This window comes from Melanaphis sacchari, unplaced genomic scaffold, assembly GCF_002803265.2.
Source record: "Melanaphis sacchari strain LSU unplaced genomic scaffold, SCAv2.0 Contig9_pilon_pilon, whole genome shotgun sequence".
NCBI classification, from domain to species: domain Eukaryota; kingdom Metazoa; phylum Arthropoda; class Insecta; order Hemiptera; family Aphididae; genus Melanaphis; species Melanaphis sacchari.
This window is the reverse complement of record NW_020271711.1, coordinates 1,095,554-1,122,591: the sequence shown is the minus strand read 5'-3', so window position 1 is coordinate 1,122,591 and position 27,038 is coordinate 1,095,554. Positions and strand designations below refer to the sequence as shown.

At 29.4% G+C, this 27,038-nt stretch overlaps 1 protein-coding gene across 2 annotated transcripts in view; it reads left to right on the top strand.

Annotated features, from left to right (window-relative positions):
- LOC112603183 (proton-coupled amino acid transporter-like protein pathetic) overlaps positions 1-20,761 on the top strand; it is a 39,018-nt gene extending 18,257 nt beyond the window's left edge. Inside the window, exons 2-10 of one of the 2 annotated variants that reach the window (XM_025351643.1) lie at positions 3,381-3,852; positions 6,637-6,852; positions 7,347-7,497; positions 9,932-10,053; positions 15,489-15,573; positions 16,140-16,466; positions 16,884-17,065; positions 17,692-18,032; positions 19,563-20,761. In XM_025351643.1, coding sequence (XP_025207428.1) covers positions 3,581-3,852; positions 6,637-6,852; positions 7,347-7,497; positions 9,932-10,053; positions 15,489-15,573; positions 16,140-16,466; positions 16,884-17,065; positions 17,692-18,032; positions 19,563-20,083 — 2,217 coding nt within the window. In that variant the 5' untranslated portion in view covers positions 3,381-3,580 and the 3' untranslated portion in view covers positions 20,084-20,761. Of the gene's footprint in view, positions 1-3,368; positions 3,853-6,636; positions 6,853-7,346; positions 7,498-9,931; positions 10,054-15,488; positions 15,574-16,139; positions 16,467-16,883; positions 17,066-17,691; positions 18,033-19,562 lie in introns of both variants that reach the window. The other variant, XM_025351644.1, reaches the window with a different exon arrangement.
- The last annotated feature ends 6,277 nt before the right edge of the window (positions 20,762-27,038 follow it).

The window sequence follows — 27,038 nt, the reverse complement described above, 5'->3', positions numbered from 1 at the left end:
ATACATATATCTTAAATCCCTTATTGCTATAAAATGTATGTCTTTTTTATGTATTATATTTATGTAATACACTAATAAACTAAAGATTGTTATAGTGATCTATAACTTGTCCCTTTTTATATTTTTAAATATACTTATGATTTATGTAATTCTAGATACATTTGGTACAATAATAATAAATATCACATGTTGCTTTTGTTTCAAAGTATCAAGATTTTATTGATATGCCAAAATTCGATGAACTAATATTTAAGTGATTTATTCTCTGTTTATTTGTTATTGAAAAATTATAATGTATTTAAATAAATGATTATTTGTGATAATATAGTACTTAAATATAGGTCTGTAATAATTATATTCATTACGTTACAATCTATGTTTTAGTGTGAACCACAATAAAATTACTAAATTAGTCTCTCGGGTCTAATCTGATATGATGTATTATAATATTAGATACGACTTTAGCGATTTAACAGTTTATTTATTTTGAAGAACTTAATTGTAGTATTTATTACCAAAGGATTTTTTTAAATATTTTTTGGTAAAGGAAGGGAGAGTTAAATAGTTAATGCTTGAAACTTGTGATCAATCTTAATTTTATTTTTAGATATAAAATCCAAATAGCTTTAATTTATCATATTAAATATTTAAAAAAAAATTTTATTAATAAAAATTGATTTTATTTATGGTAAGTATTGTTCAATTATACATTATATCATATCTAAATATTATGTCGAAAAAAACCATACAGATACATGTATCGAATATCATTATTCCTACAAACATATAATTAATTAAATACATCAAAGTTTCGACGTGAATCTCTAAACCAGTGCATTTTGCAATTACTTATTTTGATCATTAATCATTTTAATATCATATTTTATTTTTAATTAGGTTTATCAATTTACATAACGATTTTTGTAATATTTATTTTGAAATTAACATCAATAATATCAAAGTTTTTAATTTTGATTTTTTTTTTTTATGATTTGATTTTTTTAATAAAATTATATTTAATAGAATCTATTATAATCGTTTTATTTAATGTTTCCGGTACCTACTGATACATTTTTGTTTTTAATTAAAATCGTACTTTATATGATAATATTGATGAAGTCTTATCTTATCTCGTAAGAAACTAATTATTTTTATTTATATAGTATGTTACTATGTTACTATGTTAGTGTTACGGTTACGTAAAAAAACTCGATAAACATATTAAATTAAAACGTATATAAATGTTCAGTGTAATTAAATTAAAAAGTTCAATATTGTGAGTAAATTGTTATTGTGGGTCATAGCAGCTGTTATCTTTTTGGCAATTATTTTTCATTTGTATAACAAAGCTATATAATTTTCAAATCAAAACTACAGCAGTCTATAAATATATTATTTATTATACCGATGAATCCTTTTATTAATTTGTAATTCTCATTTCGTTCAAATGACACCGCCAATCAGTCAACTCTAATATTATAACATTTAACGATGTTTTTTCAAGTATCGTTTAGACTATAGAATCTAAAGTGTACAGTTAAATTTAAGTAGAGTGTAAATATAAAATAAAATTAATTTCCGATCTTATTAAAAAAAAAAAAAAAGAAACAAATTCGATTTATACTTACTATAATAAATGTTGAGTTAAGTTAATTATTCATTTTAATTTTGATACTTTAATATTAAGTTAAGCAGTGAAACGCTTAAATAAACATTTATAAATTGTGTAAAACGTTAAAAATAATATATTTATTCTGATTCTAATGTGAAATACAGAAACGTATTTTAAAAATTTTAAATAAGTATTATTAGGTAATATAACAGGTAAATGACGGATTATAATTTGTTTTCGATGTAATTGTTTGCCGTAAGTACGCTCCCTTAAGCTAGTTTTTTAAAAAATATTTTTGATTATCGAAGAGATCAGAAAATATTCGTTTGTATAGTATTTTTAACAATCGAATTCGGTCACTCCTTCTTCTGTCAAACAATTAGTTGGGTGACGGTCATGAATGGAATGTGGATGGCTTATACAATATAACTGAACATTTTTACGATAGGAATTCTTTTGAATGTGTGTGGGTATAATTGAAAAATGCTTACAAGTTATAAGACTGGCGCGTGTGTATTATTGTTTGTAACAATTTAATACGGTTCCTACAACACTCACTTGGACATGTAAAACACCGATAAAACCCAGAAATAAATTAAATAACGTATTCGGTCTTATCCTCGCTGCACCTACCCACAATCGACCCCCTAGAGAATTACCAGCACAATAGATGGCTGAATTTTTCAGTGTGGTCCTATCTTTATTCCCTACGCTCTATGACGCATCACGTAGTCGCCGTATCAACAATGCCCAAGGTCCCTGCACTCACCCTCCGATGACGCATTATGTCCAATCGTTAGCTGTCATCGTTGTTCCAAACCTTTTTATATTGTACACACTCGAGTAGTACAACGGGCCTATGTTATATTTTTTTCATGCTCTACAGTATTTGACAGTGCATTAGTTGGATCAATCGGTCTTCATTGAATTTACGATATTTTCAGAAAACCGAACCGCCTTCGTTATAATACTTTTTTGAATTATTTACCATGGCTTTAGAATTAAAAATAACTGCATATTTTTTTTTTTTGCTACATTGCGAGTTATGTTTTTGTGATTCCTACATGTTTTATAACAATCATGAACGTGGTTCCGATCCTTATTACTACAGGGAATTTTCTTCAATTCCGGCGTTTCCGACGGACCAATCACCACCTGAATCATCACGTTGCCATTGTTGATAGATTATGCACTTTTGAAATCATTTTATTATCTGTTACACAAATGTCACCAAAAAAATTGACTATACAAGCATCCACTTCGCAATTTTCAGAAAAACCATCGAATTTGAATAACACGCTAAAATCACACTCCTCTTTACTTAAGTTCCTAAATTTATTACGTGTTTTATCATTGCATAAGTCTCGGAAGGCGCCATAATCGTGAATTTCGGTAGGTGCGCAGAGGTAGGTACCACCGAAATCACCTGTTTTACAGTCGAAATTGCCAGTTATACAGTCAAAAATGTATTTTGAACCGTTTAAATCACATGCTATACTGTTATAATCACATGTTGTACCACTGAATCCGCATACAAACGTGTCTATACATTTCTATCACTCCCACCACCTACGACATCATTGTCTTTATCTTCTACAGTTAGATCACTGAAACGTAATCGTTCTAGTTCTCCAGATTCGAAACCAAAACCAGTTGTAAATTCCATGCTGCCCGAGCTTCAACAATATCTTAATCTAGTTGATATAACTGAACGTGTTCAGCGTTTTAATATTAAATAAAATAAATTTAATATCAGTTATTGTTTTAGCGTACCAAGAGAACTGCACCAAACAATAAGGCGACAAAAATCACAAACTAATTAGTTGTTGTTCATCGTCGTCACATCCACTAGCACGGTATCGCCGAATTCACCTCATAATTTATCATCGACCATAAACAGTACCAACACCAAACATACAGCTGGTCTAATTTTGCTCACCACAAGAAGATATTACCTCAATATTAGGAATGGATAACCCAGCAGCAGTGCTGACAGATGACGTGGAGGATTGGAGTTCACGGGCGCCATCGACACATACTCGGTTAAGCGGTGGTTCCGATGGTAGTTTACCTAATTCATCACAGACACAATCAACAATGTCTCAACATCAACGATCAACACCACAACAACACTACAAGCGCAATGCGTCTACTTATTCAATAGATATTCCAGCAACCCTAGGGCTGATGGTGACGAACGGCAATCCTGCTGCCAACGGAGGATCAACTACATCGTCTACGTGAGTATACTTTTCGATTTTCACATTTGTTGAGTATAACTATATTATAGTTGTATTTTAGTAACTAGAATAATTTTAGCATACAGCGTATAAATTATTATCATTGTGAGTAGAAGGTATACGTGATTGTAGAAGTTATGAACTTGGAATAAAACAGTAATAATTTCTGTTTAATAACCATTTAACGTGGAATAAGGGCATATTCTTAAATATCATAATAATATATATTTTTTATTGATTACATAATGCAATATTATGATAGCTGGTTTTTGAGAACAATTTTAGCTAATCAATATCATCGTTCTGAAATTTCTTTCAACGGAAATTTAAGTCACGTTAACTGTCTAATGCTACAACGTTCGATATTTAGATTGTCACATCAGCGTTCATAATATTATTAATAATTATATTTCATGCCAAAAACGTGCACCTATTCACGTGTGTATAGTATAATATATATATATATATATATATATATATAGGTATGTATATGTATGTATGTTTTCTGTTGATCGCGCACCGTCACCGCGCCTTATTATTCAGTTTCATCCTAGCTTCATCCCCATGCGTATGGTGGCGACCACTGCTATTCAGGTAAAAACGATTTGAAGGAAGGAGGGGCGATCAGACGCGCTGGATGGTGCGAGGGATACATTCCCGCAACTATCTACCCCTGTACACAGCCACAACCTGTACCGGTCCGTATACCTTTTGCAGATACCTGGTTGTGCATTCAATGCGTTTCGACTTTTTATGTACATCATAATTTTGTTAAATAGGCTGTACCTATAATATATACCTGTTACTTATCATAGTTATTATATATCACTGACTTGTCGTAAGACTCGTTTCACTAGTAGCAATACATTATTACGCTCGAATTTAAATGCGATTAAATTGGATTATCAAAACACCGATGAACACGTCCGAAATAAAATATATAATTAAAAATCGACGTAGATCGATCTCACGATTCGATAATTAGCCTGCCACTGCGGTGAATTGCAGGCCGGCGGCGCCGCCGGTGTCCGTGTGTTTCACGCGTATTTCGATTATTCGAAAAATGCATAGGTACACGCCAGCGGTATATACCTAATCATTGACATTTCTTTAGGAAATCATCACGCGAATCACTTGGCAATGTGACGAGATTTATCGCTAATGAATTCTCTCGCGTACTTTCTATTATACAATTTAATTTTAATCTCTTCTCGTGTCGTACCTACACATACACGCGTGCTATTATCGTATTTATCTCCGCCCGCGTTTTGTTGATAGTGATATACAAACGACGGTATTAATTCGGTAAATGCATCGTGCGTGCGGCAGAGTGAGAGGAGTGTGTATGCGCGTTATAATCTTGTAAACACATATTATAATTATAATACGTACGAATTGTGCACAATAACAACATTATTTACCATATTGTGCACATTAGAATCGCACAATTAACGGACAGGCACCGGCTATACGTGTGTGTATGTGTTATATATATATATATATACCATTAAACGCGCGTACCTACACATTACAACGATTTCAATAACGTTAATAATTACCCGTTTTAGGTTCCCCGAGAACTGCAGCAATAATATACATACATAATGGTACGTATATCGACGCGCGCGGAAAACGTCGCATGTTTCTCGGGGACACGTGACATTCTTTGGCTCCTGTGTGCGCGCATTTTTCACACAACTCACTAATGCATTTGCGTATTATGCCCATGTGTACGGGTACGCCATACAGTGTACGTACACTAGCTGGCTATCGTTACAAAACTATGCGCGTGCCTATGTCTTTAGCTGTTTGTCTCTACCTACACTCGTGTACTATTTATGCGTACGATTGGCGTATTCTTGTCGAGAATAGCTTGCAATGGTCTGGTTCGTGGGTTTTCGTTCTGCGTACCATCGGCCCGTTTCGCTTGACACGGTTGTCGGTGTGCGACATATACATCCGCGCTGATCGATACAATTTTCCGTGCTCGTTGCGTAGATAGGTAATACCTGTAATGTTAGGTATACAATTGCCTACCTCCTACACGACATTCGAATAAACCGCGGAGCTTTCCGATATATACCTACTATTGACCCAGTGCGGCGCGGGCGAAACGTATTCTGACGGCCAGCCATCCATCCAGGTACCTATTAAACGGAAACATGGTTTGCTGATTTTTTAATAGGTACATACAAAAACACCGATAATCGTATACGACATGACACGTAGCCACGTAGGTAACGTCACATGGGAGGTTAGGTACCCGTAGCCCGTAGGTAGGTACTCGCGATAATAATTACTATCGACGTACAGTACCTGTCATTATATTATACATTATAATATATACAATTATATAAACATTCGTTTAATATATATTATTAGCGCTTAAGACTACGACAACGAATTTGCGGATGATGTGATGTATGCGTATGCCGCGTGAGGGCGTACGTGATGAAATAATAATAATAATATTACCTACATTATTGTAATCGAATTGGGTTTTTTTTTTTTTTTACGTTCTCCGGGGCCACGACCATCTCTCTCGGTACGACGCTAATCGTCGTCAAAACTGCCATCGTCTTTGTACGGCGTGTGGTTATTCATTGTTCGGCCGTCGTTCATTGTGCCTGCACGTTCCTAATAAAACGTCGTGTCCCGTCTTCGTGTGTGCCAATGCGTATCGTCGCGTTGTATCGCCGTCACCGCTGCAAACAACATCATCAATATCAACAACAAAAATAATATCATCGACAACGACCTCATGATTTCTGATTACGATTACAGCATGAAGCTGACCGAGTACTCGAGCAGCGGCAGCAACAGCAGCAACAGCGGAAGTGTGGGCGATGGGACCGCGACGGCTACGTCGTACATCATTTCGGGCGGCAACGGCGTAAAGACCGATGCCAACGGAAAGGTTGGCGGACGCCGTCGCAAAGGCGGCAAGAGGCAGCCGCGTTACGATCCGTTCGAGATGCGGGACAAGTCCGAGTCAACCACGTACGTATAAATAATAATTATGAGAAAACATTCGCGTATATTAAATATGGTTACACGTTTTAATGTTTTATCGCGGAACTAACGATACCGAAATGATTAAACACGACGTACTTATAATATTATGATATTATGAAGTAGTCGATACCCCGAAAGGCTGCGCGCAGGGTCTAAGGTTTGCGAGTAATGGTGCTTTGTAAGTCGGTGTACTTATATACACTATTCTGCAATGTACAGTGTATACATATATTAAAATATGTGTGCCTCATAGCACGAATAGATGCATCAGTGGCCCGCTGCAAAGGCCTCGCAGATCTATCAATTTTTAACGTTTATACGGTGTATAATAATTGATTGTGCCCGTATAATTAAATAATAATAGATCTACCCGTGCATTACCATATTTTAATTTTCCTTTAATCAGTAGTTAATAAAATGCTTTTGGTTTTTGTTTGTTTCACCCTATCCTGACTGCCGTCTATACAATAAACATACAGTGACAGTGGTGCCTTATTACATCTAATCAAGAGCAGTCTCGGCAGTGGTATCCTCGCCATGCCAAACGCGTTCAAAAACGGTGGACTTATTTTTGGACTTGTCGGCACGGCAGCCATCGGAGCGCTTTGCACGCATTGCATTTATCTTTTGGTGAGTTGTACGACAAAATTATTTTGATTTATAATCATATTATTATTATTATTATTAGAGCTAGGATTTTGATGACTTAAAAACTTTAATCGAAATGAACTTAAAAAATAACCAAAAAATGTACTGAGATGAGCAAGAAAAAATTAATTATTCATTTTTATAGTAGGTATACAAAATAAGTAAAAATTTGTTTAAGAAGTACTAATTAAACAAATATATTCAAATTTGAGTTGACAATTACTTATATTACTTTTTTAATATCAATGGACTGAAGTAGGTGGAATTTTTATTGGAATTACTTATTCAACACATATTAAAAAAAGCTTAAAATAAACAAAAATGAGTTTAAATATACAAAATTAATGTAATATCTGTAAAAAATTATCTTAAAAATGTAACAAAATGTATGTAACACAAAAAATGCAAAATAAAAATTACATATTCTAAATTGTTATACAACAAAATAAATTTAATTGTTGGTTAGAACTGTATAGTACTTAAAAAAAAAAAAAAAATGCAAGTCATAAAAAGAAATCCTAGCTCTAGTTATTGTATATTTTTTCAAAACCCATTGTGTTACTTTGATTTTAATTAAAACGTATTTTTATATAAATGGTGTGGTTCGTGTTATCGGACAATTTAAGTCTGTCCGAGTCACCATTTTTCGATTAGCCATAATATTTTATCAATATAAATTAATTGAGTTACTAGACTGTACGATATGTTACCTTAAAATCGTGCCTTCTAATGTATTTTTTCTAAACCTGGTTAATGCATATATATAATATTAATATACCTACTAAATTGATATTTGGGAAAATGGCAATACTAAATTTTTGAATAAACGAAAAACTGAAAAAATTATTCTAAACGGAGGCATGTGTTAATATATATTTTTAATGATATTTAATAATTTATTTATATTTAGTGTCTATCTATATTACTATAAGAAATGTATTTTATTTTAAGTAATGTACGGTGAGTTGAACTCGTTTTTACCAAAAACATAACATTTATTTCTAAAATATTATATATTATGGTTATTTTATTGTTTTATACTGGCATGCCTACTGGCGATTAGATTGATTATAAAATTGCATTGCAGATAGAATAAAATAATTTAAGTAATTATGGAATGTCTCAATTTTCTATAGTTAGTTTTTAATGAATTACAATAACGAACTACTAACTAATTAATTAATGTTCGTGATTTAAAGAAATTTTGTCAAGGTTTAAATTTAAAATGCTAATAAAAAAAATTACTATTTTTTTTTGATATTTTTTAATTTTTTTAAGAAAAACTTATCAAGAAATTCATAAGCAAATTTCAAAATGTTTACGTACCTATCAATATAAATTCAAAAAAAAAGTAAAACGTTTCAAATATCAATAAATAGGTATCTTAAAAAAATCAAACAATTGTACAATATTATATCTAAAAAGTAAAAATTCTAATTAAAATTTTTGGTGAAAATACCAAGTATCTAAGATTTATTTCTGAATAACCATAAAAAAAATATATTATTTCTCCATATCATTGTAATACCAATATAAATGCATTGCTCCACTTATAGTTTAAGATATTTCAATCAATTGGAATAACAATTAATTTATTATGAAATATAATACAACTAAATTAAGATATTAAAACACGATTGAAACATTTCATTGTGAAGATTGAGAATGCATTTATTGTATTTTTTGTAATATATAAATATATAATGCGTATGGTTTGTAATATTTACGTTTTGCTAATAAAATTTTTTGTTGCTTTTGATATTAAAATAGATTTACCTTGTATCATATCATTTAAATTGAACTTAAAATCATATAAAATATATTTTTAAATTATAATATTTTATCTACTCGTAATTTACTAGTATTAAAAAAAAAACTGACGACATTATACATAGATGATAATGTTATCATCTTTAACTTAGGTAATATGTAAATTTGCTCTACTTATATGAAAAGTATCTATAACAACTGCATTAGAAATGCGGAACGTAAATCTTATACATTATAATGTTGTATGTGCGTGTGAGACGTACATTTATGAGTATATTATTATGAATATTATGTTCTCTTAAAATATGTGTATATAGAATGTAAATAGAAATAGTGATAGATTAAAAAAAAAATATATTCCGGAAATATTTTATTTTGTAAAAATCACAACCTTGAGGCCGTTCGTCCAATATTATAATGATAATGATATATCTCGTAATTTTTTCTGCTGCACACACTTATAATAATAATTATAACTATGAAATGTTATTATTTTATGTATATTATAATTTAGCCAAATATATATGATATGTATATATGCTTCTTTTGTGGTTTATTCTTAAAATATTGTTATGATTATTATACTTAAGTATCGCAATCACATATCTAACTAAACTAACTACTTCACAATAAAATTATTTTTCAGGTTTTATGTTCGCAAGCTCTAGCTCGCCGCACTCGCCGCCCATACCTTGGGTTTGCCGAAACTGCCGCAGCCGCGTTTAGTACTGGCCCTCGCCGATTCCGTGCCTGGGCCCCGTTCGCCAAGTAAGCTATTATATTTATTTAATTCAGTATGATATCCAACTTAATAATTGTATTATTATTATTATATGTATAATTTTTTTTGTGACCCTCGATATCGTATTTTTTTTTACTTAAAGTTAAACATATTATTATTATAATTTATCAGTATTCATTTATGCGTTTAATCATTATTGTGGTTACAGACTGCGAGGTTAGAAATCAGTGATCTAATTTTTAAACGTTTTCACTTACTCTTATAAAAGTGGGTGGGAGAGAAACTTTAATACCTTTATAATATATATAGTGATTGATCACAACGATATTATAATTATTAGCCACGATGTCAGCAGTATTTTAAGTTGTAGTAGTAAACGATGTTTTGTATTACAGTTTGACTTGATATATAACTTATTAGTATTAGATATTTGATAATGATGTTTTTTTTCTAAAACAAAATAGTTACTTTTTTTTGATTCAACATCGTCAATATTCATCAAAATTAATAACAATACTGAAAGAACTTTGTCGTTAAGTTTATATATATATATATATATATATATATATTTATATTATACAGTTGCATATAGTTTTATTTTTTATAAAACGTTCAACTTTTTTACCAATATTTAAAATTTTTATATGGTCGTAACTATATCACACGAATTTAAATAATATTGTCATTTGTCAGTCTTAAAAATATTAGCTATATATTTATAATAATATATCATGTTATAATTTTAAAAAATAAATTAAAATTGATTGAGAATCACAGTAATATTTCAACTGTTTTTATAGAGGCATTTATATCCAAATTACGTCGTTAGTGTTTAGGATTTTGAAATTAAATTTAAAAATACAATTATCGTATGACTTTTTGCGTTTAGATTCAACAAATTGTAATCTATTCATCTTAAAATATAAATGGAAAACTAACGATAAGCAACACTGTAAAATAAAAAAAAAAAGTTAAAATGAACAATAGCGATACGCTAACGACTTCCGGACCATAGCGTGTTATCATGGCATGTATACGTTTCGGATTATTTTCCAGGCACATTCTGGATGTTTTGTGTGTGAAGAGTGAAGGTTGTTTTTGGTTTGGTTGACAGAGGCTGATGATTGTACTTTCAACAATTATAATATGACTAGAGAAAAATTTAATTACATAGATTTCGGTAATTAAAAATGTTATTAAATTTTTCTCAGCATGTGTATTATAGTTGTTATTTTGGGTAAACGCAATTGTTGATCCGGTAGATCAGAATCATTGATCGCAATGACATAGTACTTTAACTTATATGATCACAGAAAACTGAAAACAAACATGTACAGAACGAGCTAGTAAGTTTTGTTACACGCACTCTTGTTTTAATAGTATTACGTGAATTATAAAAGTTTGATTAAATTTATCGTTGTCCTTCAGTCTTTATAAAATACCAAAAACATATTATTATGTTTAAATGTATAATTATGTCTTTTACTCTTATCCAAACATTATATAATAGTAAGTAATGAATCATGATCGTTAATGTCTTGTGATAAATGCGTCTACAACTAAATTGATAGATACAAATTTTTTGAACATGTTAAATTATTTAGGTCATAGATATCATTTCTTATCAAATATGTAAACATTTTTGGAAACTTATTAAAATTAAAATTTTAAATATTTTAAAAAATAATAATAGAATATATTATCATGGAAATATAGCCGTTCTTAATAATTAATAGATCTAGGATAAAAATAATTACGAAGCTGGGTGCGAAAATAATTGCGAAGTTAACATACATTTTGATTTGAAAATATTTCTTTAAAATACCAACTTTTTTCTCTGTTCATATTATTTGATGATATAATTTACTATGGAACAAACATATTTTCAATATATTAATGAAAAGGTACAAAATAAAATAAATATAAATTATTTAATAAAAATTTTTACATAATAAATTACAATGAATTACAATTTTATTATGGTATCAAACAATTTTTAACACTATTATTGATGAAATAATTTTATTTCCAATTAACTGTTTTGAATACAAATAATAGCTTTGAGCAATATTTTTTCAAATTTATTTCGTTTATTTTAAGATATTGTTATAATGAATTTTTATTTATTGAAGGAAATAAATGTGTGTATAAAAACCATACAAATTCATAATTCAAATTAATTCATGTAACGATTCTAAATAAGTAAATAATAAACACCTTTATATAACTGTATGTTTAAAATTTTATGAATATTTGTGATTAACGTAATTATATTGGCCTATACTCAATTTTAAATTTAAGTAGAATAAAATAATACCTATAATTTAAGTAATTATTTTTTGAGAATATAAAGAGAAAAGTCGTTTTAATAGTTAATGTTTTTCAGTTTTATTTTAATATATGTATAATTTGCTGGTTCTAATTATTTTACTCTAAATTTATCATAGATTTTATTAAAGGTTATTAATTTTTACGAGTCCTAAAAGCTATTCGTGTTCAGATTATTCATAATTTAGTTTTTTTTTTTTTTAAATCTACAGTAGAATAAATTTGTAAAAATTATATATCTGCATTTAAGATATTCATTAGGTATTATTTGACTGTTGAATGTCATGGTATTATATATGTGTTAATATTTATTTTTAAATTAGGTACATTAATTAAAATTTTGATTTTATAGAACACTCGAGTACTTTACCTAAGTATGCCAAAGGCTTGATTATAGTTAAATAATATACAACGCAAAAATATTAAGACCCGGAAATTATAGACTAAAGGTATTTTGTTAATAACCAACTATAGTAAATCTATACAACTCTATCAATACATTAAGCAAATTGAATATTTACATCACTATATATATATTTGTCCACGTAGTTAAAAAAAAATTAAAATATAATTATATTAAGCTACAGTATCATAATTATAAGAACAATTTTGAAAAATAAGTTAAAGTCAAGCTAAATTTTAAATTTCATAACACAATATAGGTTATCTAATACCGATATTATTACAGATACATTATAATTATTATTACGTAATGTATAAATATATGTTTATACATTGAAATAAATTATTAGAATATTCAATAGCTCTAATATTTGATTATTCTAATATACATAGGTAAAATTATAATAAATTATCATTATATAATTGGTAATTCTATTAATTTCCATTTTTAATTATCATTAGGTAGGTATATAACAAAATCTTTGTTCACAGGATACACCTACGATCTCAAATAGAATCTCATATACTATACACAAAACCAAATATAGATAAATACATTATACATACCCTCATGTAATACATGTAATAACCTATATAGTTTATTCAAATTATAAGTTAACCTTATGATAAAAATTAATTAATTACTAGTATTTTACATTTTAGTCTGTAATTAAGAGCTGATATGTTAGTACATGCAAAAATGCATATACATTTATTAAAGTTGTTAGACATCACTGAAGTTATTTCAATATATTTTAATTTGTGTATTAATGTTAGTTATTGACAAACTAAAGGCATATACCACATATACGACATTGTGTTTGGTGATCTTATTGAAATAAGTATCAAACTTAAATGTAAACATGTTTTATTACCAATAATATTCAGTATCAAACATTTAATTTAAAAAAGTAGTTGTTCTCATTTATGACAATTAAATAATCATTTATTTACTATATAATCTATTATACATAATATAATATAAAAGCTACGAGATATACATTAGGTATATGTTTTTCTTATAGTACTAGTTTTATAACTAGTAAGTATAAAAATGTAAATTTGATTTTAAAAACTGTGAGAACCATAAATTTTAAATATGGCTTATAAGCATTAAAAAGTTTAAATAACACTAATTTTTTGACTTAATTAAAATATATTTTATTTATTATATTCTTTCGTAGAAGAAATATGTATACATTTTTATAATGGTCAAATATAAAACCATGATAGACAAAACGTATCACTTCCTACTATAAGTAGAGTTCAATTACATGAACATAGGTAATATTATTTCTTATTAGCGTATTATCCTCTCAAAATACTTGTCTGGATGGATAACATAATAATAATATATAATTCAGTAATCATAACGACATAATATTAAGTTATAGAATGTCCATTATGTTTACGCATACTATTTGGTGATAAATATGATTAAGCCGTAAACATTTTATTTTTAGATAACAATATAAATCAATAACAAAATGTCATAACCTTTTATGAAAAAATACTATATCCAAAATATTGTAAGGTATGACTTTTTACGAGCGTCAAGTATAAAATAATCTACTACCACCATGTACTACAACGGTATCAATGACGTTAGACAATGTATATAAATATTGAATAGATTGTATATTTGTGTTTATTCTATAATAAGTATAGTAATACTATATAACATATTTCTTCTAATCGGATACATAATAATCATATCGTCATTTATAAATCTGGTCTTGGCAGAGGCGCAAGCCTTGATAAATCACAGAGGAATAAATTGGTGTTAAAAGAAAGTTGAGTTCGACAATGTCTACACCATAATGTATATAAAAAAAAGTTCTATCGTAGGTACATTTTCAAATATATATAATATGCATTTTTATATTAAACAAAAGATCATGTTTTATAGCAATAGTCTATTCATTTTAACATAAACTGAAATTCAAATAAACTTAATAAAAACAATCTTCAATCGTAGTAAATTTGAACAAAACATTTTCATATTAAATAATACTCATGTATTAGCAAATTCTATAAACATTGCTTTATCGTAATATATATAAATACCACAAACAAATATTCCACACTCATGAAATGTATACACACGATGGTAGAATGTAAGATTGTTATGTGCCGACGCATTAACTATAAATTCGTATATTTGTCCAAACTTTCAGGATTGACATGATTTTTATCCAATGTTTAAAACGTTTTTCTCCAACACTGAACATTCTGTATTGGTATATAGTTATATGTAGATATGGAGTATTTTATAATATTTTAAAATGTTCGTGAGTGGTACTTGTATAATATGTACCTATGGATTAATTAAAATTGAAAAAAAAACACTTTTCATTTATTTCGTTGAGAGAAAATACTTATTTACAGACAATTAAGATTCTAACAATATTATTTAACACGTTTTCTCATTTCAAGTAAAAATATTTATTAGAATTTTTTTTTAATTTACCAATACGTTTTAAAGAGAATTTTTAGTTTTATCTCAATAAATACGATTACAGTACAATTTAGGGTAGCGTAGGGAAATACTCGTATGATTCCATTTTTCAATAATGTGGTGGTTTAATAAAATTTCATTCTGTAAATGAGCATAGGTACCTAATAAAACTAATTTATACTCATATGTTTTTACTTTTTTGTTTGCATTTTACGCGCACCTTTCAATGACGAACTGGAACCGTTTTCGAACTGGATTTACCATCATACGCAGAGAATTTGTCAACGCTGCCTTGTTCTGCACGTATTATTTTGGAAACACTGTATACGTTGTGCTCGTCGCCGCATCGTTCAAGCAGGTAATGTTATACGACGACATCACCGATAAATACACACACACACACACACAATTCACACATCAAATTGTATATTTTTATACTTTCCCGTATTTTATAGTTCACAATGTTCACATATCAATTGTACATTATTAATATGTCGACCATAGTTATTTATTATTTTTTTATTAGATATTTTATTCGTTGTGTAATTTACTGAAAATCGCATGGTGAAACGCTATTTTGTTGATAAATAATTGTATTTAGGTACTGTTTTGGACTCCTTATTAATTATTATTTATTTCAAATCTTATTTTAAAAACTAATTCGAAACTTTTAAAACATTCATTTTTACTTTAATAATTCTGAGGACGTCACTTCTAACGGAATTCTAATTCGCATATAGTACCTACATTACATACCTATGTATGTTGGTATATTATATACACAATCGCGCGAAAGCATATACACAGCACATATAACATACACATTATAATAATTTATTCTGTACGATACACGCGCACAATGTTATGTATGACAAACAAGTGTACCCAATATTTATTCTGTGATTTTTTTTCGTTCGTAAACAGGTGGCTGACACGCACACTTCGCCAGAATGGCACATGCCCATCCGCACCTGGATCCTCAGCCTTGCCATTCCGCTGGTGCCATTGGGTATCATCCGTACGCTCAAGGTACTGGTTCCGTTTTCGGCCATAGCCACCGCGTTCATACTGGTGGGTTTAGGGTGCACCATGTCGTGGGTGGTGACCGGCGTCAGCCTGTTCGCCGACGAGAGTGCTCTAACGGCTGCAGTACCACTACCCGACATCGGATCCCGCCCGTGGATCGCCCCCGTGGGCCACATGCCCTTGTTCTTCGCCACCGTCTTGTTCGCCATGGAGGGCATCGGCACTGTAAGTACATCTATCATGGTCCGAGTGCATTGCTTAATGTCCATGCGATGACTCTCAATAACCATTAAACTATCCACTTAAAATATAGCCAATCGAAAATTGTACAATATATAATATATTAATATCATTATACATAGTGTCAAAATATGTAAAATCAATTTTCGTCATAAAATTCCTGTGCATTATATTTAATACATTTTAATTCCAAGTTCGTATGTACTTTACGACATAAGTGCAACGAGAAATCAAATTCTAGTTTTGATTTGAAACTGACTATATTTTTTATAGTTGTATCTAAAAAAAACATTAATAAAAACGAATTGTACGGTTAAATGCATACTTCTGTCGATCGCAATTGTAATCGCCGTTAAAATCATAAAATAGTCTACATACAAATACACAAAACGACTTTTACAGGTACTCCCGATAGAGAATTCAATGCGCCATCCAAAGCGGTTCCTTACAGCTCGTCCTTGTGGAGTTCTAAACGCCGCCATGTTGCTGGTCGTGTGTTTGTATTCGGTCGCCGGATTTCTTGGATATTTGCGTTTTGGTGACGCCACTGACGGATCAATCACGCTCAACCTGCCCAACGATCTGTACGTATAACTTCAATCGCAATACTATGCGACGCGCGAAAATACTACGAGACATACGTGTTCTTATGTGCATAAATGAATAATAAATAAATAAATATGTACTAAAACTTTCAAGACATGCGAACGCATAACAATATTAAATCACAATATATTTAATTTTGTATCTACATGGCTTGAAAGGTTATGATGAAAAGTAATAAACTGTAGGTATGCGTAAAATATCAAATCTGCAATAAACACGTACTTATATCATGGAAAACTTGTATTTCTGTAGAAATTATACTGTTGAACTTTTAATGTTAAAACAATATCGTATTATTTCATGTCAAACTCGTGTCCTTTTAAAATTGGCAATGAAAATTTATAATTACATATAATGTAATTTATTTATTAGTGCTTAAAACATGCAAAATACATTTGTGTAATATATTTAATTATAAATATGTTTTGGACATTTCAAATTTATTCATTGATACCCACCCGGTACCCACAAACCATGAAAAACTCAGAGGCAATCGCCTCTCGATTATCTCTTCACCACTCCACTAGCATAGCGACGTAGCGCGAACCTAAAACATGCTCAACTAGGAAATTTTTCATGTATTTATTAACTAATTATGTTACAGGTTCGCTGAGTCGGTGAAAATCATGGTGGCACTGTCCATATTGTTCTCGTACGGTCTGCAGTTCTGCGTGCCCAGCGAAATAGTGTGGGCTCGACTGGAGCCGTGGTTGCTCAAGCGTCAGCAAAACAACAAATATTCTGCGAACAACAAATTGACAACTCCTTCCACGCCAGCCGTTAACACCATCGCAGGCAGCACCGTATCTACAACCACCGCAGTCACTTCGACCAATACCTCATCTGTGAACGAGAAAAAGCAGCTCGAGATCGAATCTAAGAAAACGGAAAAACCCGTGGGAAAAGCGTATTATGTGATGAGGGGCAGCATGATCCTGGGAACCGGTAAAATACTACTTATTATTAATTTATTTTCACACGTTGAGGTGATGTGTGTCTGGAAAATTTGACAAATTGTAAGACGATTATTCGAACGACTGATTGTTAAACGCCTCACATGCACAATCCGATGTACTGCAATAAATAAAATTACTGTATTATATTATCGTATTGTAATATCATTATACAGTCACGTCGTTCGAACATCTTTTGGTATATTATGTTTATTGTGTAATATATTTATGTACTATGTTATCTCCGCAATTAGCATAAAGTATTAAAGTATAAATTAATTGTTCATATAGACGTGCCTAAATCTGCGTTTCAGGTGATGCACACAGTATTTTTAGACCCCCTTAATTTAATTTTAATTTCTCACAAGTAAAATAACGTTAATAAAATATTATATGATTGTTAAGGTATTAATTAAATGTCACTTTTTATGTTTTATGTGATAGGTATATTTTAAAAATCCTATTAATAAAAGGTAATGATAATTTTTAAGGTAGGAGTTAAGTTAAATAAGTTTTTATATTAAATCTAAATTTCTAATTCTTACTCTTCAAAATAATATACGTATACCTAATTAATAATTCCAAATGGTTTTGGTTTAAAGAATAATTATACTATAAAATATGGGTTATAATGTTTTTACACCAAAATGTAGAGTATCATTAGTTAGCTATATTATTTTAAAATAATATAGAAAAATTTTCTATTCATTTTTTTATCACAAATTTTGATAAGCCCTTATATTTTTCATATGGACCTCTCGCTCACACTGAGGCTTAACTTTTAGGGCCGTAATTACAAGATATCAGAAGGTGCCTCCCCCTCTACCCATTCATGGCTATGCGTAAGATAAAATGATGCGTTATTTATGATTTTATTTATAAGACATGTAAATTAAATATGCATCCATGTATTTTACAACGTTAAAAATAAAAACATATAAGATATATAATGTTGTATCCACAAGTAACAAACATGATTTCATGAAAAAATATCATAAATAATTGTCGTTCATAATTGTATTTTAAAACAGTTTAATTCACTCTCTCTCTCTCTCTCTCTCTTTCTACACACACACATTTATTTATATACATATATATGTATATATATATATATATATATATATATATAGAGAGAGAGAGAGTAATATACGCGTATTAGCTTTCAACTCTTTACTTACGCTAAGATGCATGTTCGACGGATGTAATAAAACATAGCCATCAACAATTATTTTATTTAATAAAGTGTAAATCATTTGAATTTTTACGCACTGTACGATAATTAATGTAATAATAACTGTGAGTCGACAAAATGAAATAAATGAAATATTTGTTAAATTTTTTAATTGGCATCTACCGAAAAATCGTCTCATGCTCGTGCGGTGTCGATCGAATATTAATTTATATAATCATTATACATACACTTGCGAACTAATTGATACGTTATACAATCGGAGCAATTAACATTTTTTTCTAATGACATCGTCGTTTTAACGTTACTACAACAACAATGTCGTGTTCGCAGTGTTCATCGCCGCTCTGGTACCCGACCTGGCGCCGTTCATCTCGCTCATCGGCGCGGTGTTCTTCTCCATACTGGGACTGATGTGCCCGGCCGTCATCCACCTGGTCACGTTCTGGAACCACGGCAACGAGGACGGCGAGGACACGGACGACGAGACCGACTCGGAGGGCGACTTGGACTTTGACGGCGACTACTACGCGGTGGACGACGACACGGACCTGGAGGCGGTGCAGCGGCAGCCGCAGCGGAGGAGGAGCAGCGGCCGGTCGACGCGCCGCCGTCGCAAGGGCATGAGCCGGTGGACCGTGGCCAAGGACGTGGCCATCGTTATGATCGCGCTCATCGCCCTGGTGTCCGGCACGTACGCGTCGCTGGTGGACATCGTGGCGTTCTACGGGTCCGGCGGCGAGGGCGGCGGCCATCACGCGGCCAACGGCACCGCCGTCACCACCGTCACCACCACCACCATTGGCCCGGGCCCGGAATCGGCGTTCTTGGTGGCGGCGAACGGCACGCGTTGAGACCGGACCGGACACGGACCGGAAGCGAAGCCGAAACAACGATGATATATACAGTAAAACATAATATTATTTCGAGCAATGCGCAATGGTTTTATTTTTTTCTCGATCGCGCCTGCCTGCCACGCATTTCTGTCTCCGAATCGTACGACGAACTTATTTTCGAAAACACAACCCCTCCCCCCCCTCAACTCCAAATACCTATACCTATTTTTTTATACACTTGTTATTTTAGTCGTCCAGCCACGTTTTTCGATATACGTATTTATACAATTGTCGTATTCCCACGTGTATTAGTTGATTATTACTGTATTGCATTTGTTTTTTCAGTATTTTTTTTTTTTTTTTATTTATTGACTATATCCATTTGTATATTGTATGATATTATATATATATACATGTATACATATTATAATATAATATAATTCCAGTACATTATTATTATTAGTTAATAAGGTAGTGTGTAGTTTTACGGTGGAAAACATGTTGTTTTCCACCTTTGCGTTTCTCGCATTTAAATTATAATACTATATAATATATTAATTACGACATTCGTAACAATTCTGTTACGATTTATTTTTAGTTTTAATTTTTTCTTAACATTATCGGGCTTAATGTAACAAACGCGTGCGAGTTCACGACAAAATATTTTATAATTATATACATTAGTATACATTATTATTATCATTTGTAATATTATAATTTTAAATATTACTACTTTTGCTTTTCACACATTATAATTTATTATTTACTCCACTGTTGATGCTTCAGAACGCATACAACAGGAAATCATAAAAGACATTATTATATACATATAAATGTTACTTTTAGTATACGCATTATATTATAATATTATAACTATTAATTAAAACAAAAAGAAATTGATTATTATAAATTATATCATTTATTATTACAACAATCGTTGCGTATTCTTATTCTTAAACTAATCATGATCATTAAATTACCGCAATCTTATACCATTATTATACAATTATATGTGAATAATAATACGTATAATGTGGCTGTCATCGCCGTCGCGCGGTTAATATAATAATACATAACTGCAGTGTGATTACTCACATCCACACAATATGATAAAAATATATAAAATATAATATAAATACAGTGTACTGTCAGCATAGTATAGGTACAGTTGTCCTCGCGCCGTTACCGTCATCGCGTCCGCAAACATCGCGCTACGCAGTAAATCATAATAAATAATATGCCCATTTGTAGTAATAATTATATTATACGGTATCAAATAAATATTATAAATTATTGTTATAAAAATAATAGCTCTAAAATAGCAGTAATGCGCTGTCACATTATCTCGTGCACAGATGCGTTTGTGTTCTCCTACGTGACGACGACTAGTAGTTATCCTATTCCTATATTAGGTATATAGGTATCTGGTATACGCGTGAAATACGCACGCTTATTGCACAATTACGATTTTCACGCATACACACACAATTGAAGAAGTCGCAGGTCATCGTATTTGCAGTAATACAGTTATTAACGCGTTTTTCGTATTTATACTTCATTACATTGTAATAATTACAAGGAATAATATCTGCGACAAACGTTTCTGCAGTAAATATTATTTAAGTTACGACATATCTGTTGCAACTCGTAATATGTCTTGCATGTTTAATAAACACGCGGAATAGTGACACAGTGTAATGGTAGCATATAAATAATAATTATAATATTATGTAGATACATTGTCGCTGTTGTCGTATGTACATTATAATATATGCTAACGCGGAAACGTCGCCACCTAAGATTATCCTTATCGCGTCAATATGATATTGTATAATTATAAATGCATAATTAATAGCACTAGGATCCTGTAGCAAAATAATATCCCCTTTAGGCAGGTATGTGGTGTAAAAAGATAATTATTATACACAAAAGCGTTTAATGTCATTCCGATTACAACGAAGTAAACTTTATTTTACTTTTTTCATTTTACTTCTTTTCCTTTTTCATAATATTCACGACAATCACTTATTAAATTATGTTTTACAGAGAATGATAGACGCAGAGAATTTATAATAATAATATAAACATAAAAATATAAAGCAGTGTACTTTAGAAGATTTATTTACTTATATACGAGTATTACAAAACAGGCCACGATTCAAGTACAAATAATTTACAAATTAAATGCATAAAATTAACATACAGGCGGACAAGTGTGTACCACTCTATTGTACAGTAGATATCGAGTGGGTTATTGCAATGAACGTGTTAAATTTGAATAATTGAATAATGATTTATCATTGTACCTATACGAAAAACGATTTTGACCGGAGACAGTCTATCAGTCTATATTATGAGTTATGACTAAGCTATACTTCATGTTATATATTTTTGATGTTGTTATAAAAGTAGTTTACATTATAATTAACTACGATAGATTAAATTAATTTTTTGTCGAAAACGTTGAGTTTTAAAATAAAATTGTATATACAAAATATAATGGTCTAATATTATACGTAAAAAAAGTCTTCGACAATAATGTTTTTAAATTATAATAAAATAATTCTTTTTATCGTGAATAGAAAGTGCTATTATAAATAATTTTAGAAATTTCAAATATTTACAGTAATTAATTTTTAATTTATCACATGGAAAATAAAATAAAACAGATTTCGCTAAAAACCGTTTACGTAAAAATTCTAGTTTCTCTTTTTTTTTTTTTGTTTGGTTTTCTGATTAATTTAAAAAATACTGGGTATTTATTTTGACTTCTTTAAAGTATAAACTAGATTTAATTCGCCATCATTACACGCCCACAAAATTTTCATTGTTCCGACATTTTCATGGGATAATTATATTGTATTAGTATAATAGTATGCAAAGAGTGGGTCGTGCAATTTCGCAGGATCGCCAAAAGTCCGTCAACAGCCAAAGCGAATGTCGGTTTAATCTTGTATCGAACTTTGCGCCGTCGCGATACAAATACCGCAAAACCTAAGACAAGTCTTTTAAGCGTAGGTAGGTATCAATTTAATGTACATTATAGTATTATACCGTTGTCGGAATAATTCACAGCGCCGTGTCCATCTTGTTTGGTAATTTCCGCTAAGAAACACAAAAACGCACAATAATAGTATATAATATATTGCTTATATGTCTATATCATTATGTACACACTGCAACTTTATTCGACAGATCGGTGTGATGTAGGTCCTTAGGTGGGTGTACGACGTGATGGATTTACGATTTCGGCACACGATCGTTTCAAACGTTTACCTACCTCACTGTATTATTAAACGTACCTTTACGCCTTATTTCTGGACATACATATTGACATATTGTATATAGACGGCGAACATGATAATATACCAGTCGTCCGATTGGTTGCACAGTATTTATTTTGTCTATTAAATATATCCGGTTGTCGATGTACGCATTATTATCGGGCATCAGCTATCTTAAAGGTAATGAAAAAAAAAAAGGTTTTTAAAAAGTATTTTAAGACAATCGATCGATAGTCCCCGATAATAATATTGTAGAGTTTTAACCGTTATAACTTAAAAGTTTACTGCAAAATAATTAAAATTGTTATTTTTCGTCATAATAACAATTTTTTTTAAAGTTTAAACTTCAAATATCTATGAATAAAAAAATTATACATTTATAAATAATAATATACGAACTGGCAAAGCATTTTAGTAGTCTCTACAAATATTATTTATTATTTTTTTTTTACAATGAATATGCAATATTTTTGCTTGGTATAAAAAGTTTGAAAATTAAAACAAGATCATTTGTAAATTGTTCTTAATTCTTATCACAATTAAAATCTATTGAAAATACATTTATACTACACATCTAATACACTATACGAAAATATTTTTTATAAGCGTTTTAAGATTAAAATAGTATGAAGTCGTATAATTCAAAAATTACAAGTTGTATAATATAATATATACCTTTTTATAATATTTAATTTTATTATTATAAGATTTTATAGCAAACTAAAATTTCAAAAACATTTACTCAACATTTTATTTATAAGTGTTTAAGGTTTATTATGAAATTATTCAAAATCACTAAAAATATGTAATTTATTATGTATTTCAAAATGCATAGTTCTTTTAATTTTAATACCTCAGGCTTGACCATTTAATAATTAATTTATCATACGTTTTTTGCATAGAGCTACATCAGTTTTTCATGAATGGCTGAAGTTCAAATTTTGACACTGAAGGTTATTCAAAATTCAAATGTCGAATAACAATTTATTCTTAAACGATTGTACTTATTTTTTTATTATTCAAAAAATACTAATGAGACCTTTCATTATTACCTTAACTATTATTTACTATGGTTACATAAATAAGAAAATTTAAAAAATATTTAGATTACTTTTCAGCTATTTATAAACATTTGTAATAATCAAAAAAAAAAAGAATTTTTTTTTAAAATCTTAAAAATTGTTTTTGAAATTATTATTGATAAACAAATAATTATGTTTCCTAATATACGAGTAGTTTAATTTTTAATTAATTAATTGTTTCCACTTAACTCCATTTTTACCAAAAAATTTAAACAATAAAATCAAAAACAACACTGATCTTGAGCTAATAATTTATAATCTTATTTTTTCTTCTTTTATAAATTGTATATTTAATAATATAATTAAAATATGCTAAAATTTCAATTAATTGAAGTACAACTCCTACAACAATAGGTACATACATTTTTTTATATATTTCTATTACCATAAAATACAAATAAATCTGAGACAATGTTTTTACTGTTAAACATTTTTAATATATAAAAAAAAATAAGTACTTATTTTTTTGAGCTTTGGTGAGACTACGAATATTTCGAAAAAAGAACATTTTGTCACTGCAGTTGACATTTCTATTTTTTAAATATTCTCAATTTGTCTATTAATAATTGCTATTCTCATTTTGTCAAAAGTACTTTACCATATGTTTCTGTTTTATCGATGAAATATTAACAGAATTTCATAATTATATTTTTTATTGTTTTAAACGTTTTAATGAAATAGTCTATCAAATGAAAATCTCTGTCCTTAGATCGAAAACAAAAATTCACAACTATTTTTAGTGTTTTATTTTGGTATTTTAATAGATGTGTTGTCTATACCTATTGCTGTAAGTAAAGATTATATATATAATACGTATTTAAATACATATACATGTTATAGGTATACAAATTATTTAAAGAAGATTATGTGACATAAGTTGGGTCATTTAATATTGCGATTTGTGGTATGTATTTAATATTAAAAAGATGTTAGCGCAAAATTATTGTTTACTCTCTCTGACCCACGCATAACAGCAATCAGCGTTCAGCAGAAGCAAAATATTATGTTTTTAGCTTTAGTATTAAGTAACTGAATACACTTCAAGTTATGGAAATTGTTTGTACCTTGGTTTTTTACGATATTTAAATTTGTATTCAAATAATTACTATTTAAAATATTACAGTCAAAAAATGCACTCATATCTCGTTTTAAATTTTAAATATTGTAAAAAATTCAACGCACAATGCACAAATACAGTATATTTTTTTAACGAAGTTTGATAATAGGTCAACTCACTATCCAATATAGTTCGAGATATCCATTTCTGTGTAGCAAATTGTGTCTGGAAGTTTTTAAGTAATTTTATTTTTATGATAACCATTTAGCATTACTCTGAGAATACATCGCTTATTACTATCAACAAAAACTAATTTTTGGTTTGATTAAAATAAAAATTTAATAAAAAAAATTTTTTATATTTTATTTTAAGTATACCAATTTAAAAAAAAAAAAAAACATTATTATTTTTTTATTAGTTTATTTTGTTTATTGAAAATAAATACTATTTCTAAACGAGATATACTGAATATAAGATGAGAATGTGAAACTATCTATCTTTTGTACCCTGTATAACTGATATTCTCTGTAAATAATTAATCATATGAAGTATCGATTCGTAAAGTCGTAATTCATTAGTTGAAAATTATGTTGAATCTATTAATATATATACACCACAGCTTAAGTTGGTCGAGTTCGATTATTACTATATTGGGTATGACAAATAATTATACTGTAAACATAATATAATGTAGAATGTATGCTTAAACGATAAAATATGTATGGACAAAGTATTTCATATTTTAAACAACTAACGAGTATAACGAGTAAGTTAACTCCCTAAAGACACCGTTCAAAGACCGACAAAAGCGTTCGGGGTGGTTTACGTCTAAGTAAAGTTGAGTGGGCCACATAGTCGGTCGGAGATGGTTAGATACTGCTATGAATATCAAACGGCGAGACTATTAAGTGGGCAGATAATAATTTGCTATGTGGGCCAGTAAACAGTTTACTATTTACTGATAGCTATAAGAAATAATTTAGTATTTTCAATACATTACAGTATTACATTTTCAATATTACATCAATAAATTACATCAGCAATACACTAAACAGATGATATAATATCTTTGTATAATTGTTGTATAAATGTTTTGAATTAAACAGCGATATCGCAAAGGCTTAGTTTTTTAACTATTCCATTTACCTACATCGTATTTTATGACAATCATTAAGTAATTATGTATATATTTGATCAAATTCGTATAATAAGCAACAACATAACAATAATAGTTAATAAAATTGAAGTTAAATATTAGTAAATTAACAAAATGCACTAAATATTTTTGCACATTTAGATAGAGTTACTTTGTTTTTAATGATGAATAATGGCTGTGAATAATGTATCAATGATATAGTTTAAATAATAACAGTTATAGCCATTTTTAATTAAAAAAAATTTTATTATATAATCACTTTTTTAATTAAATAGTACAAAAAAAAAAAAACATTATAAATTATAATTTTAAATATTTTAAATTAAACAGAGTTTTATTTAAACTTTCGGTAGGTATCTAAGTATTATATAATATGTTATTTATTAAAATGAAT